This window comes from Scardinius erythrophthalmus (genome assembly GCF_964197995.2).
Source record: "Scardinius erythrophthalmus genome assembly, chromosome: 14".
NCBI classification, from domain to species: domain Eukaryota; kingdom Metazoa; phylum Chordata; class Actinopteri; order Cypriniformes; family Leuciscidae; genus Scardinius; species Scardinius erythrophthalmus.
Genome location: NC_138234.1, coordinates 21,650,667 through 21,671,199, shown reverse-complemented (window position 1 = coordinate 21,671,199; position 20,533 = coordinate 21,650,667). Strand labels below are relative to the sequence as shown.

At 44.4% G+C, this 20,533-nt stretch overlaps 1 protein-coding gene across 1 annotated transcript; it reads left to right on the top strand.

Moving 5' to 3' along the window:
- The first annotated feature begins 206 nt into the window (after window positions 1-206).
- On the top strand, window positions 207-16,199 carry LOC308701750 (interferon-induced protein 44-like). The gene is made up of 9 exons (XM_081384176.1): window positions 207-332; window positions 12,448-12,674; window positions 13,630-14,141; window positions 14,258-14,312; window positions 14,729-14,924; window positions 15,034-15,186; window positions 15,262-15,433; window positions 15,532-15,632; window positions 15,710-16,199. The coding sequence occupies exons 3-9, from the start codon at window positions 13,631-13,633 to the stop codon at window positions 15,893-15,895; spliced, it is 1,374 nt and encodes a 457-aa protein (XP_081240302.1). The 5' UTR covers window positions 207-332; window positions 12,448-12,674; window position 13,630; the 3' UTR covers window positions 15,896-16,199.
- Window positions 16,200-20,533: the final 4,334 nt, after the last annotated feature.

The window sequence follows — 20,533 nt, the reverse complement described above, 5'->3', positions numbered from 1 at the left end:
ACAAGTTGAAGCATTTCAGTGTTTCTTTACACACAGCAAGTACTCTACAAAAGGTAAGATACACATACATATTATAAGAGTATAAAATATTACATATGTGACGAAGGACGACCTTTTTCAGGCAGATGAAACTGGCTGTTTGAGAATCAGCCAATCAGGAGCGTCACTGCGCTCTGCGGCTCGCGGAAGCAGACAGCATCAGTTTCAGTTTCGGAAGCTTGGAAGAGAGCGCTGGCGTTGAAAGACTGCAGTGCAGTTTATATATAGATAATATAAGATAGTGTTGCTGTACTTATTTACAAGTTCCTAGTAATGTGTGCGTGCAACTACCAGTAAGTATACTGAAGTTTGTTGTTGTTTTTACCTCACAATAATGTCGTGGCATTTTGCTGCTCGTTGTCGTATAGACACCTGTCGTCACGGTGTTAGCTGGAGGCAAAACAAAGGGAAAACTGGAGACAGCCAATACAAACCAGCACTGATTCGGCTACATAATAAGGAGTTTAAAATATTATTATTATAATTACGTCATCTTGTTGTGTTGTTGGGTGCAAGAATCGAAGGAGTGCAGGCTCCAATTTGAAATTTTATCGCATAATGTGTTAGAAACGATTGTGATTATTTGTGACTCATCTATGATTGTATAGCCTACATTGTTGTGTTTGATTGTAACGACTTTTTGAAGAACCTGGTAAGAAAGAATAATCAAATACATAGTTAAAAAATGAATTTGCTGTCTCTGTAATTTTTATTTCTAGAAAATATTCACATCGTTAAAATTGCACTGTAATGTCACTCTTTACAATTTACATGGTCGTCTTCTGGCCTTGGCGATGACTAGGCAAAGCTTCGGATCGTACCACACAACACAAGTCTTGTACGTGACCATTCAGCACATAGGCATCTAAAGATTTATGCCCTCAGTTTGTCTTTATGCTTGGTTTCTCTATCAGGTAAGTTAGGTGTAACGTTAGATGTAAGGCCACTCAACCGATGTAGTGTTGACATTAATCCTGTCAGATCGTCCATCCATTGAGTGAGCGTGTACGGGTCGGCCAATCTGGTTATGTCCGTTAAAGTGAACTTTTGCAAATAACAATCGCGGACCTGGACAGTGAGTGACCTTACACATTAAGATAAAACCTGACTTTCTCCAGTCATTGTTAAAAAACAAGCTAACAAAACTTGCAAACTAGCGTTAGTGAAGCGGACAGGGGAATCGTTCTGCCTCCACCTAAGCTCCGCCCACAAAAAACGTCACCATGTTGGTTGGGTCTGTCTGCGGACTGCAAGAGAGGGGCGTAACAGGAAGTGGGCGTAACCTGAAGTTGTCCAAATCACACAGAACCACGCGATATGTCAAACTCAAAACGAGATGTTGTCGGCAAGATACCAGCTCGGTAAGAATATTTTCCCGAGATAACCGTGTAAATCGAAGTGTATAAGTCATATTGCCGCTTTTTACATTGCAGCAAGGGCAGAGTAAAGCGTTTGGAACTTTGAGCTCGTCAATCTGTCTCGCTGAGTGTCACACAGATGCCAGGTCATTCTACAGAAACGTCCACTTTTGTATGGAAAGATGTTAGATTACCCTTTGACTTTATGAGTACACATACATTATTTTTTGTGCATTTATTTAATATTAATATTGTGCAATATTAAAGGTTTTTATGAAATATTATTTCCTTTTTTTTCAGCACATGTAGTCAGAGTTACAGAAAAATAATAATAATAATAATGCAACAAATAAGGAGATTATGTTTTATTTATTTTAATCAGGTTTGTTAAAAGTGTGCTTGAAAGTTAATTTGCTATAACAATGAAAATATTTGAAAACCAGTTAAAATCAAGTAATGATGCAATCCTTTAAATCTTAACATTTGAGTGCGCAGAATTAAATGGATGTAAAATTATCATCTTGTCACATGTGATATTTTATTTAATGTGACATGTACTGTATGTCATTGGTGATTCATTGTGTCACTGGTATTGCTGTCTTTTTTTTTTTCTAAGACCAAAGATCATTATTCTTCAACTATAATTAAGTAGATGAGACTAAATTGTTACATCTGGCATACAATCTAAATGAATAGCTTTGAATAAAGTTTATCTATAAATGGGAGACACTGGTGTTACCCATAAGAAAGGTGACACCAGTGAAAATTTTCATGAAAAATTCAGTTTACAAAATGGCTGCTGCAAGGTATCAAACCACATGTTGTCAATCATGGTATACTAAATTAAGTAGTTTAATCCATTTGTATTCTAGATTTTTACAATTCCCTAACAATTAAGTAGGTCATACCAATGAGTTCAACTAAAAGCTTCATATGAAATCATTAGATAAATGAGAAAATGTCTGATAACTGAAAAGAGACAGTGGATTTACTATGGGCCTTTCTTCATAGATATTTAGGAAATTGGAAGAAGAAAGTCAAGTGATGTCATAAGTGTGATTTTTATTTTAAAATAAGAGATTTTTGTTTAACGGTAACACCAGTGACACAACTCCAGGGGACCACTTTCATTATAAATTTTATAATATTTATTCAGCATTTTGTTTTTGTATGTCATTTACATAATATTTTTGATAGTTATGTATACATTATTGTATTTTAAATGGCGGAAAACCCTGTTATTGACATAAAAATAAAGCATTTTCCGGGGACGAGCACTTCTGTGGTGCTTGAAATTCTATATAATTAATTAAAAATCAAATCAAATGTCACATTGATGGCTCAAGTAATTGTTCAAATAACATATTGTTTTATTTTAAAAATAAAGAAATTGTAACCCTAAAGTGTCTTTTAAGTGTAATATTTCTGTAAAGGCTAGGGACAGAAAAATGGACATTAGTAGATCGCCCTGGAGTGGTCACTTTCCATTATTAAATGTAAATGCATGGGTAAGATGTCATCTAATAGATGTAAATGCATAGATGTCGCCTAATTTATTGTTTTCTATACCAGTTTACGACTGTTTCCTCTTTATTTTTTGTGCAGCTGTGGTGCTTTTGAGTGACAATTCCTCATTTGTCCTTAAATCCATTGTGTTGCCTTTCAATTAAAAGATTTTTTTATGTGTGTGCTTGTTGTTCATTTGTCTTATAAGTATCATACGATTTGTTTGTCAGCGGTGCATTTAGCTGTTCTTTGGTGCTGTTGATATCAGTCAACATTTTTAATCATCAGCAAATCAGTCATACAATAAGACATCAAAAGATATTTAAAAATATTTATTAAAAAAAAAGACAAAAAAAAGAAAAAAAGACCAATTTCAAAAGGAAATATTAGTGCTTGCTCCACACTTTAGTTGAGGTGGGAAGAATAATTGATAAAACAAATTAAACAATACATCGCAATATGGTTCTCTTACGAGAGGTTCTCTCGTATTGCGTAGTTGCTACGCTACGGGAAAGCCTTTCTTTCTCGAGATACTGAAGCCAAAAATTATCCTTAATTTTTATAATCTTGTCAACGCAGTGCGGCAGCCTGCAGACCTAGGGCAAGCTTACTAGCGTGCCCATTGGCTGCCCTGCGGCAACTGCAGCAGCCTACCGCTGAGCCCTTGGCGTGACGTCACGACCAATGAGCGCGCTTGGCGCGCTTAATGCGTCACAGCCCGCGAAAAGGGGTGTGGCTTAGCGTATATAAACAGGGCTCGGAGGCTGCTTCTCTGATTTCTGTCTTTTCAGCGAAGCTCTTCGCATCGCTGCTCTCTGAGGAAGCCGCCGTCGAAGCAAGCGACCAGCACGCCGAGGATCTCAGCCTGAGGACGCCGGCGCCTTCGCCACCTTCAGCCTTGCCTGCCTGCATCGCTATCCGGCGAATATATCCTTTTTCCGCTCTGTGTTGTATGTGTTTGTGTGTTCGCCCCGCGACACACTCTGCATCTAAAAGAGCGCGAGGCGTTGTTGCAAATGCCTCGCTCATCCTGTGGCTCGTGCAGAGCCTCGCTCAGCGACGGAGACCGCCACGTGGTCTGCGCTCTCTGCCTGGGCTTCGACCACGCAGCCCGCGCCCTCTCCACGGGCGGCTGCGAACAGTGTGAGGACTTGCTGATGTCGACCCTGCGGGCTCGACTCGCCATGTTTGATGATCCTCCACCTTCCCCGGCTGCTTCTTCAGAGCCGCAAAAGAAGAAACGCCGCTCTCAAAGGCCTCCCGAGCCGGTGGTTATAGCTGAGCGCTCGCCGGAGCCCCTCCCGCGAGCCTCGCTCTCTCCTTCTCCCCCGCCCTTCACCGACGCGCAGCGGCCGGCCACTGCCCGCACTGCCGTCGCCTCAGGGGATGAAGCAGATGACGCTGCTGACAGCTGCTCTCTGCTTGCTTCGGACAGCGAGGAGTGGTCGGGCTCTCACCGCTCCGCTTCCTCGACTCCTGAGTCTGGCAGGTCCCGCTCCAGTGTCGATGCGGAGCTTTTCCGCCTCCTCACCAAAGCGGTCGACCGACTGGGATTAGACTGGTCCCCACCCAAGGAGCCCGCGCCGAACCGACTCGACGGGTGTTTTCTGCCTAGCCGCCGCCAAGCGCCAGCCTCTAGGTCAGCACCCTTCCTGCCTGAGCTCCACGCGGAGCTATCGAAGTCGTGGAGCGCGCCCTTCTCCGCTAGACTCCGCTCGTCTGTCTCCTCGGCTCTCTCCCAGGTGGACGGGGCCGCCGAGAAAGGCTATACCGGCATCCCTTCCGTTGAGGAAGCGGTGGCAACGCACCTTTGCCCGCCGTCTGCTAGATGGCGCTCAAAGTCTGCCCTGCCGTCCAAAGCCTGCAGGACCACATCAGCTCTCGCCGGCCGCGCATTCGCCGCCTCCGGCCAAGCTGCTTCCGCCCTGCACTCGATGGCTGTTCTTCAGATCCTGCAAGCCGACCTCCTCCGCGAATTGGACGAGAAGGGCTCGGATCACACAGCCTTAACAGTTCTGCGCAGCGCAACGGACCTTTTGCTCCGTGCTACCAAGACCGCTGCACAAGCCATCGGCAGATCTATGGCCGCGCTCACCGTCATCGACAGACACTTATGGTTGACGCTGGCGGATATGAGTGAGTCAGAACGCGCTGTTTTCCTCAACGCCCCGCTCTCGCCCACTGGCCTCTTCGGCCCTGCGGTCAGCGGGATTGTGGACCGCTTCTCTGAAGTACAGAAGGCGTCGCAGGCTATGAATCTCTTCCTGCCCCGCCGCTCGAGCCCAGCCGCAGGCCGCTCTCAAGCTCAGCCTCCTGCGCGCAGCTCCACACAGCGCTCGTCTCGACCACCAACTGCTTCGCAGCGACGCCAGGGCGGCCGCCCTAGGTCGCGCTCGACCAGCCGTCACAGACCGCCGCCCCCCCCGGGGTCCGCGTCCCAAGATTACGCTGAAGTCTGAGCCCGCGAAGTCCCCTCAGTACAGGCTACTGCAGCAGCTTACACCGCAGCCAACGAGCCAGTAACACCACTCGCTCGCCTGCACACAAACGCCGTTTTTACGGCGGCCCAAATAAATCTCAGAAAGAGTGTAAATTCGGGTTTTCCGGCTCCAGCCGAAGGTGTTGTAAGTGTAGAAAATGTGCCCACTCCCACGTGCTCACTGCTTCACACAAACACGGTCCCCATGGTACGCGTTCAGAGCGCTCTCTCATAAAGCGGTCACACGCCGCTCGAGTACTAAGTGTAGTAAATGTGCCCACAACTCTGTGCTCACATCTACCCGTAACTCGCTCTGCCACTCGGTTACCCCGGGCAACAACGGCTCAGGCCGAGAGTGTTATAAGTGTAGAAAATGTGCCCACTCCCATGTGCTCACTGCTTCACACAAACAGGGTCCCCATGGTAACGCGCACAGAGCGCTCTCTCATGAAGCGGACGCAAGCCGCTCGAGTATTAAGTGTAGAAAATGTGCCCACAACCTTGTGCTCACACCTACCCGCTGCTCGCTCTGCCAGTCAGTTACCTTGGGTCACAGACCCTCTAAAGCTCCCAAACACTGGCCGTGTCATAAGTGTAAACTCTGCGCCCGCTCACGAGCACGCGCACTCACTTTTAGACATTATAATCCCCACGCCACTCTCGCGCCTGGGATGTTTGACAGCAAATCACGCTCCATCCGATGGGACCGAGCTACTGAACGCTGTACAGTCGGCCAATAGTGTTTACCAGCCCCCGTGTTCGAGCACCAGCGGCGCGCGCGCCGCTCCATCCTCTCTGATACAGGTTCCCCATCCCGCGCAGCGCGGCGATCTGAACCCAGAGACCATTCGACCCCTAGCTATGCATGCGGAAGCATGGGAAGCGATTAAGGGCGTGTCAGAATGGGTGCTGAATACTATAAAACATGGCTATTCGCTTCAATTCGCTCGTCGCCCTCCGCGCTTTACAGCACAGACGGAGACGAGAGTGAGTTCAGAAGCTGCGCACCTGCTTCAAGCAGAAATAGCGAAGCTGCTGCGCAAAGGGGCTATAGAACAGGTTCATCCTTCTCTGAGCGAGTCAGGCTTTTACAGCCGCTACTTCCTCGTACCCAAGAAGGACGGAGCATTAAGACCTATTTTAGATCTGAGACATCTGAACAAAGCCCTCATGAGACGGCCGTTCAAAATGATCACAACCAGAAAAATCCTCGCGCAGATTCGCCCAGGAGACTGGTTTATCTCTCTCGATCTAAAAGACGCATACTTTCAGATCCAGATAACTCCCCGTCACAGGCCATTCTTGAGATTCGCCTTCAACGGTCGAGTATATCAGTACACAGTCCTGCCGTTCGGCCTGTCTTTGGCACCCCGTACATTTACGAAATGCATGGACACGGCCCTCGCTCCCCTGAGAAAACAGGGAATGCGAATACTGAATTATCTGGACGATTGGCTTATTCTAGCGCAGTCAGAGACGGAACTTGTGTCTCACAGAACAGCGCTTCTCATCCATCTGGAGGAGCTGGGTCTCTCGGTCAACTGGACCAAGAGCTCGCTATCGCCCCGTCAGTCAATTTCCTTTCATGGAATAGAACTGGACTCGGTGGCTATGACGGCCAGACTGTCGGAGCAGCGCGCGCGCCGCATCCGCCTCCTCGCCGCATCCCTCCAAATAGGCAGCCGGGTTCCGCTGAGGACATTCCAGCGTATCTTGGGGCATATGGCCTCAGCTGCAGCAGCGCTCCAGCTGGGTTTACTGCGCATGCGCCCGCTTCAACGCTGGCTGAAAGCGCGCGTGCCCCACCGAGCCTGGGCGGCCGGCGGCTTGCGAGTCAGAGTGAATCAGGGCTGCATTTCAGCCCTGCAGCCCTGGCTGGCAGCCGAATGGTATCTCACGGGAGTGACTATGGGAGTGATTTCACACCGGAAAGTTGTCTCGACAGACGCTTCCAACCTAGGTTGGGGAGCGCTCTTCGAAGGCAGACCGGTCTATGGCCGCTGGTCAGACCAGGAGAATCTCCTACACATTAACTGTCTAGAGATGCTCGCGGTCGAGAAAGCGCTCAAACACTTCCTCCCATTCCTTCACGGTCACCATGTTCTAGTCCGCACGGACAATACATCGGTAGTGGCCTATGTGAATCGCCAGGGCGGTGTCAGATCAAAGACGCTCTGCACCCTGGCGGAACGCCTCCTCGTGTGGGCTCAGCACTCTCTGCGCTCGCTGAGAGCCGCGCATGTGCCTGGCCACCTGAACGAGGGCCCCGACAGACTGTCCAGGGACAACGTTCCCCCTGGGGAGTGGTCTCTACACCCCCAAACAGTCCAGTCACTGTGGCGCCGCTTCGGCAAAGCGAAAGTCGACCTTTTTGCGTCAAAAGACAACGCTCATTGCCCAGAGTTCTTCTCGAAGAACGAGGACGCGCTGGCTCAGACCTGGCCCAGCGGCCCGTTGTACGCTTTTCCCCCGGTCTCTCTGCTGCCTCAGGTCATCGAGAGAATCAGGGAAGCGCGCCACTCAGTGCTCCTCATAGCCCCATGCTGGGAGAACCAAGCTTGGTTCCCGGATCTAATACAGCTGGCAGACTCAGCCCCCTGGCCGATACCGGTGAAGAGAGACCTTCTCTCTCAAGCCCGCGGCTCAATATGGCATCCCCATCCAGAGCGCTGGTCTCTGCATGCGTGGAGCCTCAACGATTACACGCTGATCTGCCAGACGGGGTCATGAACACGATTATACAATCTAGAGCCCCCTCTACGAGGCGGCTCTACATGTCGAAATGGTCAGTGTTTAACAGATGGTGCACTGCTAAGGGGCTCGATCCACAGACATGTGGGGTATCGCGAATACTGTGTTTCCTTCAAGAGCTACTGGACGCGGGCAGGTCCCCCTCCACGCTCAAAGTCTATGTTGCGGCCATTTCAGCGCTCTCTGTTTCAGAGCTGGGCCGCGCATTAGGAAGGAACGAGTTCGTCATCCGCTTCCTTAGGGGAGCCAGGAGGATGAACCCCCCGCGACCCCCCTCGGTTCCTATGTGGGATCTTTCTCTGGTCTTGGAGGCCCTGAGAGCGCATCCCTTCGAACCCTTGGAAACTGTGGATATGAAATACCTCACGCTCAAAACCGTTTTTCTGATAGCACTGTCTTCAGTCAAACGAGTGGGAGACCTTCACGCGTTATCTGTTAACGCCGCGTGCCTCGAGTTCGGACCTAATGACTCCAAAGTCATTCTCAGACCGAGGCATGGGTACGTTCCCAAAATTTTGGGCACTCCCTTCAGAGCACAGGTCATTTCCCTCTCAGCCCTGCCAGCGCACGGCAGCGAGGCCGATAGTAATCTCCTCTGCCCGGTCAGGGCATTGAGAAACTACATTTCACGGCCCGCCGCTTTCAGGCGCGCGGAACAGCTCTTTGTTTCGTTTGGTGGGCGCACCAAGGGTCTCGCCGCCTCGAAACACAGCCTGTCCAGATGGATAGTGGACACTATTGCTGCTGCTTATGCGTCTAAAGACCTGCAGTGCCCATTGGGCATTCGAGCTCACTCCACCAGAGGCATGGCCTCGTCGTGGGCGTGGTCCAGCGGGATTCCCATTCATGACATTTGTGCAGCGGCAGGCTGGGCCTCCCCCTCCACATTTGTTAGGTTTTATAACCTGGATGTTCCCGCCTTGCAGGCGAAAGTGTTATCAGTCTAAGTCTCACGTATGCCAGCCCACTATCTGTGCGGGGGCTACGTTGTGTGATTTAGCTCTACTGGTTGAGCTGCACTATGCAGGGAATTGTCAGTTCGGACCGGCCGTGCCGCTCCTAACCCCCTAGTGTGTGCTTATGTACGGCGCTAGCCCTCTTCGGGCCGCCCGGCTCTCTGCTATCACGTTCCCCGGGCTCTCCCTGGGACTCATTCAGTGGATGTAGGCGCGCACGGCGTTGACAAGGGCGTTCCCGTAGCGTAGCAACTACGCAATACGAGAGAACCTCTCGTAAGAGAACGTTTCGGTTACTCACGTAACCTCTGTTCTCTCTAGAAGAGGGAACGAGTATTGCGTAGCCCGCCGTGCTCGCGCCACGAGCTCATTTCGCTTCATGCGACAGAAACCAGAGAAGCAGCCTCCGAGCCCTGTTTATATACGCTAAGCCACACCCCTTTTCGCGGGCTGTGACGCATTAAGCGCGCCAAGCGCGCTCATTGGTCGTGACGTCACGCCAAGGGCTCAGCGGTAGGCTGCTTCAGCTGGCTTCAGTATCTCGAGAAAGAAAGGCTTTCCCGTAGCGTAGCAACTACGCAATTCTCGTTCCCTCTTCTAGAGAGAACAGAGGTTACGTGAGTAACCGAAACGTTTCTTGCAATACATTTTCAATACCCTGGCACTAATGCAAATTGCAGCTTGCTTTACTCCATAACCAAAACAAGTATTTCGGTTCTTGAACAGCTAAGAGTCAGTTTAATCAACACTAGTATGTTCTGTTTATGTTAAACTCATGCGAGAGCGATTCAAAAGCATACGGAACTGTCTGTTCTCTAATCGCTCTCGCCGCTCGCGGTACTTTGATATCATACACCGACCGGTCTGTGCAGCGCTGCTTTAAACAGTGAGCAACTTGAAGTGGACGTAACTTGAATGGACGTAACTTGAAGGGGCGTAACTTGAATGGGCGTAACTTGAAGTGGGGCGTAACTTGAAGTCTTGCAGGATGCAGACAGACTCTATTGGGTTTCGCACTGCTCGTGTGTTTAATTGTTGAGAATGCTGTTAATTAATGGAGGTGTTGCTCTGCAAGCCTTACGTGTCTCAACTGAAATAATGTCTGTTGTTCTTGCACAATGTGTAACGGTTATTTTAAGGAGTAACTCTGCAGCTCATAATTATTATATGTTCAGCTGAATTTAGCATGTTGTATATTGTTGCAGTTAATGTGCAGCAAATTAATCTTTGAACAGGGATATAGTGTACTACTGCATTTGTTTGTATTTGCTTAGTAATAAGTATTTATTACATTTTTTGCCCGTTGCTTGAACACTATAGACCCATGCTTAGACTAAAGTAACACAACTTGAAGCTTTTGTTACCATACCTCAAACATATGTACCCATACCTTAAACAAAAGCGCTGCTTTGCACTCTAGTTGCAATTCTGCAACACACTTACTCCTTTATGCAACACACTTGGTCCTGCATACTACACTCTATTTCATACATAAGACACTTCGTTCAAAAATGAAATCTCAGGGTGCCATTTGGAAAACACATGTATCCAAAATACAAAACACATCGGGTAATTGCAACCACTCAAATACACACCTGAAGACACTTACTTGCAAAACTGAACACCAATCAGCCAGCTACAAAAAGCCCTCAGTTTAGCCATTTCAAGAACTTTGCAAGCATGGATGGAGGGAGAGCAAGAGGAAGAGGAAGATGTGGAGGATGAGGAGGACGAGGATGATGAGGAGGATGAGAAGGACGAGGAGGATGAGGAGGATGAGGAGGGCGAGGAGGACGAGGAGGACGAAGAGGACAAGGTCAAGGTCAAAGAGGCCATGCACCCACCTATTTCTGATGATATAAGAGCAACTTTGGTGGACCATGTCATCAACCATGGCCTGACTATGAGGGAAGCTGGGCAGAGAGTCCACCCACATCTAAGTCGCTTCACAGTGGCATTTGTAAGAACATTCTGACTAGAAAACAGGTATGTCTTCACCTCTCTACCTTCTACTCTACTCAGATGGTATTTACAGCACTGTACTACAGTATATCACATTACCACATCATGTAAAACAACAGGGTATTGCAGGGTGCTAATGCTCCTTTTGCAGCCAAAGTGGTAGTTTTTGTGAAACATACCATGATTACTTATATTGAGATGTTTCAGTACAGTGGATGATACAGTATATACAGTAAAGTACTGTAAGAAAAAGAAGCAAACCGAGGACAATTTGTGGTTGTATTTCTCTAGAATGACTAAAAGACCTTCTGGGGGAGGACGCCAACGCCTGTTCACACAACAGCAGGAACTTGCCGTTGTGGACCTAGTGAGGGCAGACAATGCCATCCGTCTCCACCAGCTACTACAGAAAATACTTGCAGACAGGCAAGTGTTCAACAACATAAACCATGTGAGCATCACCACCATCAGACGCATCTTGGGAAAACACAACATCACCATGAAGCAGCTCTACAGGTTCCCATTTGAGAGGAAGCGTGTCAGGGTCAAAGGACTTCGAGCTGAATATGTACGGGTAAGTGTAACTGTCCTTTACATTTACAATACAGTATTGGTGAAATCCATAGCAGCTGAATATGTACCATATCAGTACCACATGGATCCATTCGGAGAGCTACACGGGTACCTGTGTGATGGGGTGAGGGTTCTGTATGTGTAGCACTGTAGTACAGTAATATGTTTTTTTTTTGTTACAGAGAATCTTGGCCATGGATGGAGCTGCACAGCCTCATGAATTCATTTTCATTGATGAAGCTGAATTCGACCTGAGCAAAACAAGACGACGGGGTCGTAATGTAATTGGCCAAAGGGCAAATGTGGACACATTTTTTTTTTTTGCACAATTTTGGGTTGTTTGAAAATGTGCCTCCTGAAAATATACCTTCTGAATAAACAGTGAAAATCAAAGACTGCAGTGTTTTATATAAAGTAGACTAGTGTGTTCCCCCTGATCTGAAAGTGTATGCATATGATGCAAGTATGTGTCATTTTGTCATCAGAGTTACATTTTGACAAATGAATGTTAGGTTTTGATAGCAGAGTTTAGGTTTTGATAGTAGAGTTTCAATTTGACACAGATGTGAATGGTATATTTCCCAGTGTTGTGTCATGTTTACTTGTGTGTAGAGTTTTGGCACAAAGAGCGAAGTTTTGCAAAATGTATTCAAGCAACGGGCAAAAACTGTATAACACTGCATATAAGTCATACATAACAAAACTATAATTTAATCTCTTGATTGTTTGTTTTATTATATACCTGCTAGGCATGTATAATAACTATTTGACATTTATATACAGAGTCTGCATTTATTGATTTATGCCTGTATCTCTGTTTCAGAACCACGCACTTAAACCTTTATCTCAATAAAACACCTAAACGGAACATCTTGTCTGCATTCTAATCGATGCCCCCTGGTGGTCACAACCTTTTAAAGACCAGTCAAATTATACAGTCCTTTCCAATCACCAAAACAACATACATATATTCTAAATTCTGATCTGCCAATATAACTCTTTGTACAGTGGCAATTCACAGAAGAAACGAACAGCAAGTTTAAAGGGGAAGTGAGTATGAAAAATAAAATTCAGTTGTGCATTAGTACATCAAACAAACAAATTAATACACAAGCCACTAACAGGGGAAGAGTGACTTTTAATGAGCTTTTTAAACAAATGGCCAAACTGAATATGAGCTGTTTTTAGCTGTTGTAATATAAACAAACTAGACAAATTTGTAGCCTATATAGGTGTGTTTTATACCAATAGAACATTCATTTGACATTCTATTCATTTTACTTGAGATTTGTACAGCTTTTCAACCCTGCTACCAAAATTTGGGGTATGTTTACACGACAACAATGTACTAAAGACGTAAAAGTTTTTCCTTGCGATTTTTTTTATTTCGCGCACAAAGGACAACATCCCTGTTCACACCGTCACTTTGTAAAGAAACACTTCGCGCCTACAGACTGAACAAATTATACACATGCGCGTGACGTCACCTTCACGAATGTGTGTTTTTGTAGTTTATACAGAGACGTTAATAATGGTATCGTTCTCAAAAACTTGCACTTTGGAACCCGTTTCCAAAAGTTTGCATTTTCACGCCCCCAAAACGCTGCTGTTGTGTAAACGAACGGCCAAAACTCGTGCGTTTTTTAGTTGAAAATGCTGTCGTGTAAATGGCCCCTGTAAATACAGTTTAGTTTGAGACTGAATGTCTTGTATATTATAGGCTACCTTATATTTCCAATAAATGAAAGAATTTGATTGATTTGGTCTTTTTTTTTTTTTTTTTTTTTTGCAATAAATTTGGTAACAGGATTGAATGGTAATAAGCTTTATGAATGCAGTGAGTAGCCTACATCTAATCATGATGTAAAAAGAAATAAATTAATAAAATAGGACCCTATTATATTTTATTTATAAAGTGTACCCTGTTAGTGGAATGTGCTGATTGAAAATATGAATTCATTAAGCTCGATTTTTATTGTATTATTTGCATGTCTTTGTCTTCAAGGATGCATAAAAGACAAGTCAGAAATGTCACCACGGACTCCCTCACTTCTACTTTATCAGAAGAGAAGAGAAAGAAGCTCTGTGACTTGCTGGGGAATGTTGAACTGACTCTTCTCTACAAAGCTTCTGTTCATGGATATAATGCTTCTGCCTTCCATCAGCGATGTGACCGTCAGGGTCCAACTTTACTTGTAGCCTATAACAGTTTAGGCTACATCTTTGGTGGATACACTAGTGTAGATTATACTCAAAGTGGACGGCAAATTACTGATCCAGACGTATTCCTATTTAGCTTTCAGGGCAAGATCCCTGTGTGCATCAAAGTTAACATTGGATATAATGCACGTCTTGATGATGCTGGAGGACCCAATTTTGGCCAACAGTTGTACTTTTGCTACAACAACCAACCAGTTTTGTTAAATCAAGGAGGGGGTGCATTTAGTGTTGTTCCGGCAACAATGTATGGGAACGACACTCAATTGACTGAATGTGAAGTGTACAAAGTGGAGCAGAGTAAGTCAATCATCAGAAAAAAAGAGTTTTATCTGCACATGTAGTCATGTACAATAAGTTTCAGTCCTTTTAAATAACGTTGTTTTTTATTGTTAACATTTTACTTATTGTGCCAGGCTCTCAAATCAGTGCTGAGGAGAAACCATGGAGGAACGTTCTGTGGACAGCTGAGTATGTTTCCGCTCAGTTTTTGAGATCTTTTGTTCACTCAAGCCCTAAGGGGTGAAGGGCCCTGTTGTTTTCTTTAGGTACATTTTTATTTCACATTTTCGGCACTTTTGGGACCCTTAACATGCTCAAAAACTCTTGAAACTTTGCACACACACACACGCTTTTTGCACCTTATGCAATTTGATTGATCTCATGGAAGTGGCTGTTGTGGTTCATGTCATAGTGGCACCAGCTGGCTGCAGTAAATGTGGCATATTCAAACGATTTTGACAGTTCTTTTACATTTACCCGCTTTAAATGTATATTGCCTGTCATGCATGACGTGGCGTCGGGGTTTGGACCCATCATCACTGCGTGCAGCTATATTTTTCTATTGTATTTTGATATACAGCTATAAAAATGTGTTTATGTTGTAGACGAAGAGAAGAGCTCATGGAATCGATCAGGAATTATAAACCCATGATGCCATCTATGAGTCGGATCAGAATCCTAATGATCGGTCCTGTCGGTGCTGGAAAATCCAGTTTCTTCAACTCCATCAACTCCATCTTCATGGGCCGCTTGACCAGCAAAGCCATGTCAGGATCTGCAGGCACTAGTCTGACCACACAGGTACAGATTCAACAGGATTCATAGTGTTTCCTACAGAAGTCTCTCTTCAGGTCGAGGAACAGCTCTTGATGACTTCAGATCTTGATGTGTTTCTCTTCTTGGCTGGTAGTTTCGCACATACCCAGTGAAAGACGGTCGTGAAGGAAAGCCATTGCCATTTGTGTTGTGTGACACCATGGGACTCGAGGAGCAATCAGGTGCAGGACTGGATATTGATGACATCAGCAGCATTCTTCAAGGTCACGTACCAGACCGCTATAAAGTAAGTGCACTGTTCTCCAGAATGAATGAAGGTTGAAGTATGAATGATAAAACATTTTTCATGCTAAATCCTCAGTTCAACCCTATGGCACCATTTCAACCGGATGAGAAGAAGGCCTCCAGACCTGCATCTCTACAGGAGAAGATCCACTGTGTGGTGTATGTGATCGACGCCACCAAAATCTCCCTCATGTCCAGCAAACTAGAGGAAAAACTCGCTGCCATACGCAGAAAAGTGAACTCACTGGGTAAGTGAACATATTTATGCCAGTCATGTGACTAATCCAAAGTAGGTTGTACATTGAGCAACCTGATAGTTGCATGTGACACATCTCAACATTTTCAGGCATCGCTCAGATCGTCTTGATGACAAAAGTAGATGAAGCATGTCCTCTAGTGGAGGAAGATCTTCAGAGCCTTTATGTCAGTTCCTACATCAAGACGAAGGTGAGACATGATCACATGATCACATGAGCTGTTCCCACAGGACTCAGAGTGACTGAGATGTTGTTTTGTCTCTGCAGGTGCAGGAGGTGAGCTCTCGGTTAGGTGTGCCGGTGTCTTGTGTGTTACCGGTGAAGAACTACAGTCAGGAGCTGGAGTTGGAGCTCAACCGTGACGTCCTGCTTCTCACGGCACTACAGCAGATGCTCAACTTTGCAGACGACTATCTGGATGATGTTGATCCCGTGGAGGACAAACCCAAATAAAGTGGTGTGTGTCATAGATCAGGATAGATACTTCTTGATCTTAAGTTAGAAGATTGTTATTCTGTTCTAGTTCTTGTTTTTAGTCATAGAAAATGCATTAAAGAAAATGCAAATAAGGTAGGCCTACTTGACTACAAATTGCCAGAAAAATAAATGGAGAATTCAATATGCTAAAACTAAATAATATAAAGAATATATAAAAAAACATGCTTCTTTTGATAAATGGATCTTTCTTTATTTTGTGATTTAAGCTTGAAAATGTATTTTACACCTGTGCAAAATAAAAATGAATAATACACATTTCAAAGACTTTATCATGTATATGTATAAAAAAGATATATTAGTGAAACATTTAAAAATTTCTTATTACATTTTGTTTGTTTGTTTTTTCAACAAAATACATGCTTTGGAACACAACCGAATGTATTAATAGGTCATGACGTTGCTAATTTACCTACATGCTAAATCAGACTTTTTAATTTTACACTTTACATAAACACAATCACAGAACGGAATAAGCTGAAAAAAAATACATTGACAAATGTAGTAAATATTTATCTCTGTAGTACTGCTATTTCTCACTAGGTGTATGCGTCTTGGGTTACAGATGGAGTTTTTTTATATATCATTATTATTATTATTATTATTATTATTATTATTAGTTTCTCATCCACTGCATAAAGTTCACATGTCACTTTCACTTTTAACAGTGATGTCCTGCTTCTCATCGCTCAACTTTGCAGATGACTGATCTGGATGATGTTTGTCACGTGGCGAACACCTTCCTAATACTGTAAATCGCTGCTGTTGGAGATTTTTCTTTTGGGACTGTAATGGTTTTAAATTTCCTGAGTGTTAATGAATGATTGTGTTACTGTCTTTTTACCAAAAGCATGTATGATACTCCGTTGAAGTATTTTCCTTTGCTAACAAGATTCATTGAAATTTAATTTGGACATTTTTCTTAAATATAATTGTCAGATTACAGAAAGATGTTTATTATTAAATTGATCACAGTAAAGCACAAAGGGTTACAACCATACCTGTTCTCCCCTACTATTCCTTTCTTTATTTTTACTGCACCTTTAAATCCCTTGAGGTTCAGGCCTTGTCCACACGGACACGGGTATTTTTATAACCGTGACTTTTTTTATGCGGTTCGTCCACAGTCACTGAAACCGAACATTTTTGAAAACCCCTGCCAGGGTGAGGATTTTCAGAAACACCGGTTGCAGTGTTGTCGTGTAGACAGTAAAACCGGGGTTCTCTTACGAGAGTACTCTCGTGTTGCGTAAGTTTAGCTTACGCTACAGGAAAACTCCTTTTCTCGAGAATACTGAAGCAAAAAATTATCCTTAATTTTTAGAATGTAAAACGCATTTGCTGCAGCAGGCAGACATAGGCGAGACAGCTCGCGCGCCTATTGGCTGCTCTGCGGCAACTGCTGCAACCTATCAGTGCGTCTTGGCATGACTCCAGCGCCAATGGGAAGCCTTCCCGCGCGGTCGTCATGGCCCGCCAAAAGGGGTGTGGCTCTAGCCTATAAAACCCCCTCACACAGGTTGCACAAGTGATTTCAGTCGACTAGAAGTTGTTGGATTACATTTTTATTAAAAGTTTAATTTAGTTTTTCCACTGCAATAGTATATAAACTGATAAAGTTTAGTAGACTGATTTCAGATGATTATTGAGTCTCCAGCAAAGAGTCTCCTTTCCTGCCAGACTTGTTTTCTCTATTGTGTTTTAAATAAGTCAGATCACTTGATTCTCACCTTTCGGAGCCCAGACGTTGAGTCGTTAGGTTGATTGACTTTCACCTATTGTCTTTAATGGCTCTGGGATGGCTTTTGGAATTGGAGTTCCTGGCCAGTATCAGCATGTGAATAGTTATGCTGATTCAATTGGACTCAGAGTAGGGTGTGTTCCCACTTCATTTGCATGCTTTATTCAGAGTTCCCGCCTCTATGTAATCCCTCCCCCTTGGAATGTATATAGCTACAATGTATAATGTTTTAGTTAGACTGATTTGGGAAGAACTGCAGCCGCGTCAACGCAAAGTCCTCAATAAAGAATAACTTTGTTTGAACGTGATCCCCAACGTCTCCTGGTCTCTTGCTTCGACAAAGAAAAAGGTTTTCAACAATTTGGTGCCCTGTGACCCGGATAGAGTTCCAGCTTCTTCACCTGAATCCAGATTGAAACAGCAAGCTCAACAAAAGATCTGCTTTCCAGACTGCATCTTTTGGAATCCAGAGCGAAACTTCCAGCTGAACAAAGATTTCCAGACTGCATCTTTTGGAATCCAGAGCGAAACTTCCAGCTGAACAAAGATTTCCAGACTGAATCTTCCTTTACAACCAAGGGTTGGTGAGTGCCACTCTATTCAAAAGAACCGCTGCAAACCAGTACAAGTTTGATATCCTCTGCGCCGTTCAGAGAAGTAGTTAACAAACAGCTGTAGAGTTTGGTTAACTAAAGTTATCCTCTAAAGTTGTCTTTTAGAGATGAAGTTTATCCTCTGTTTTCAGGCAGGGAAGATTAACATTACAGGTTAATATTGTTTATCCTCTGCTTTGCCAGGGAAGTGTTTCATCCTCTACATTGCTAGAGAAGGTTTATCCTCTGTAAAGTTGAAGATTTATCCTCTGCTTTATCAGGGACGGTTAGCATAAGGTGCTAATATTTTGGTTTATCCTCTGTTTCAGGCAGGGAAGATTTTAGCGTAAATTGCTAATATTTTGTTTATCCTCTGTTCTTGTAGGCAGGGAAGTTAAGTGGAGAGTTAACAATAGCTGATGTGTTAACAAGTGTACCCTCTGTGTAGACACTAGAGAGAAGTTTTAGTTTTTTTTTTATTGTGTGGTAACAAAGAAAACTAACAAAAATGTTTAGGAAAAATGCCAGACTGATCCCCACTACTGAAAAAGGTGGTCGTGCGACACCATTGTGGTCAGAAAGTGAATTTAAAACATTGTTGGGAGAACAAATGGACTCTATAGTGACGAAGTCCGTCAGATTGGATTTGACAAAGAAATATGAGATTCATCCAGACAAAGCATGGTCAATGGAAGATTGTAAAAAGGTACTAGGAGCAAGTGTTCGTAAGAACAAAGTAAAAGCCATCATTTGTTGCCACCGAGAATATGTTTTAGCAATAGCTACAGAACAGTCTAAACGCAACTCAGAGCTAGAGAAACAGAACAATGAGCTCCGTGCCAGAATATCTTCTTTGACTAAGAAATTACACCGCAACAAAGATGCAGAAAAAATTGATGAGGGAGAATTTAGTCAGCCGGATAACATTTATCCTGACTTAAAAGCTTTCTTTGAAACAGATTTAGCCATCCAATCAGTAACTGATAAGCCAGTAGATTCAGTGAAGGTGTGTGGGGCAAGGAGAAGGTCTCAGGGAATTGAGGTAACTGAAAGTGTTCCTCCCAATTCTTCTGTTGTCCAAATACAAGCTGTTGCCAAAGCGCTAGGACCCAAAGATATTGAGAGACTATCCCAGAGTTTACCCTCAGCACGCACAGAATTTTCTGAATTTAGAAGGGCATTGATCAGTAAAATGCGTCTTTACGACATGTCGTTGCCAGAAGTTACACAGCTGATGTCACAAATTCTAACTGAATCTCAATTCAACAATTTTGAGTCTGCTGTTACTTCCGAACTGCAACATGCCAGTAAAGGCGATTTGAGAGAAGGTGTTTTGAAAATCCTAAAGAATCTCTTAGGACCCAAAATAGATTGGTCGAAAGTTACTAGATGTGCACAAAATAAAGGAGAGACTATAAGTGAATACACTGAAAGATTTTGTCAGGCAGCTGCCACATACAGTGGAATAGTGGAGGATTCTGAAAGTGTACTAGATGATAGAGGAGCTCTAATCCGTATTTGGGCAGATGGTCTTATAGCTGAGTACAGATCAGCCTTGCCATTCCTACATGTTACGTGGGCTAACGGAACTCTCAGAAGTAACCTAGACAGGTTAGCTGCATGGGAAAGAGATGCTGATGTTAAAACCCAAGTGAGAATAGCAGCAGCTACGTTTAACCCAACAAAACAAGACAATAGATGGACTAAAAAAGAAAGCACATGCCACTACTGTGGAAAATTAGGGCATTGGGAGAAAGAATGTAGGAAGAAGTTGCAAGATAATAAAAGAAATAGAATGCATAATTCTGCTCCTTCTCAGCCGGCTTACAACCCTGATGCAGTTCCGCAAGTGTCCACTGAAACTTTAGGACAGCTCGTTCAGGTTCTTCTAAGAGCACAACAAGACCAGGAAAAAAACTAATTGTTGGGGCTGTGAGTAGCTACCTTTCCCCGGTAATCCATCACAATGACAAAAGAATTTTTGTGAAAGGTAGCATACAAGAAAGAGAGATTGATTTTTTGCTTGATACAGGTGCAGAAATTACAATAATTCCTACAAAATTGGCTAAAGGTTTAGACATCCCGTACAAGAAAACCAAACTTTCTTTAACTGGCGTAATAGGTGAAGATTCTGTTTTGTATGAAACCCCGCCCATAGAGGTACAATTTGGCCCGAAAACTCTGACTACAAAATTGCTATGTGCTCCATTGAATACAGGTGCAATTTTAGGCATGGATCTTCTGAGACAAGTACATCTAACT

What these genes read in the sequence shown, in the direction of transcription:
- LOC308701750 (XM_081384176.1), top strand. Translation starts at nt 13,631, where the DNA reads ATGCATAAAAGACAAGTCAGAAATGTCACCACGGACTCCCTCACTTCT. An exon ending in AACGTTCTGTGGACAGCTGA is followed by an intron (nt 14,313 to 14,728) that starts GTATGTTTCCGC and finishes TTTATGTTGTAG; the next exon opens with ACGAAGAGAAGAGCTCATGG. An exon ending in CAGAAAAGTGAACTCACTGG is followed by an intron (nt 15,434 to 15,531) that starts GTAAGTGAACAT and finishes CAACATTTTCAG; the next exon opens with GCATCGCTCAGATCGTCTTG.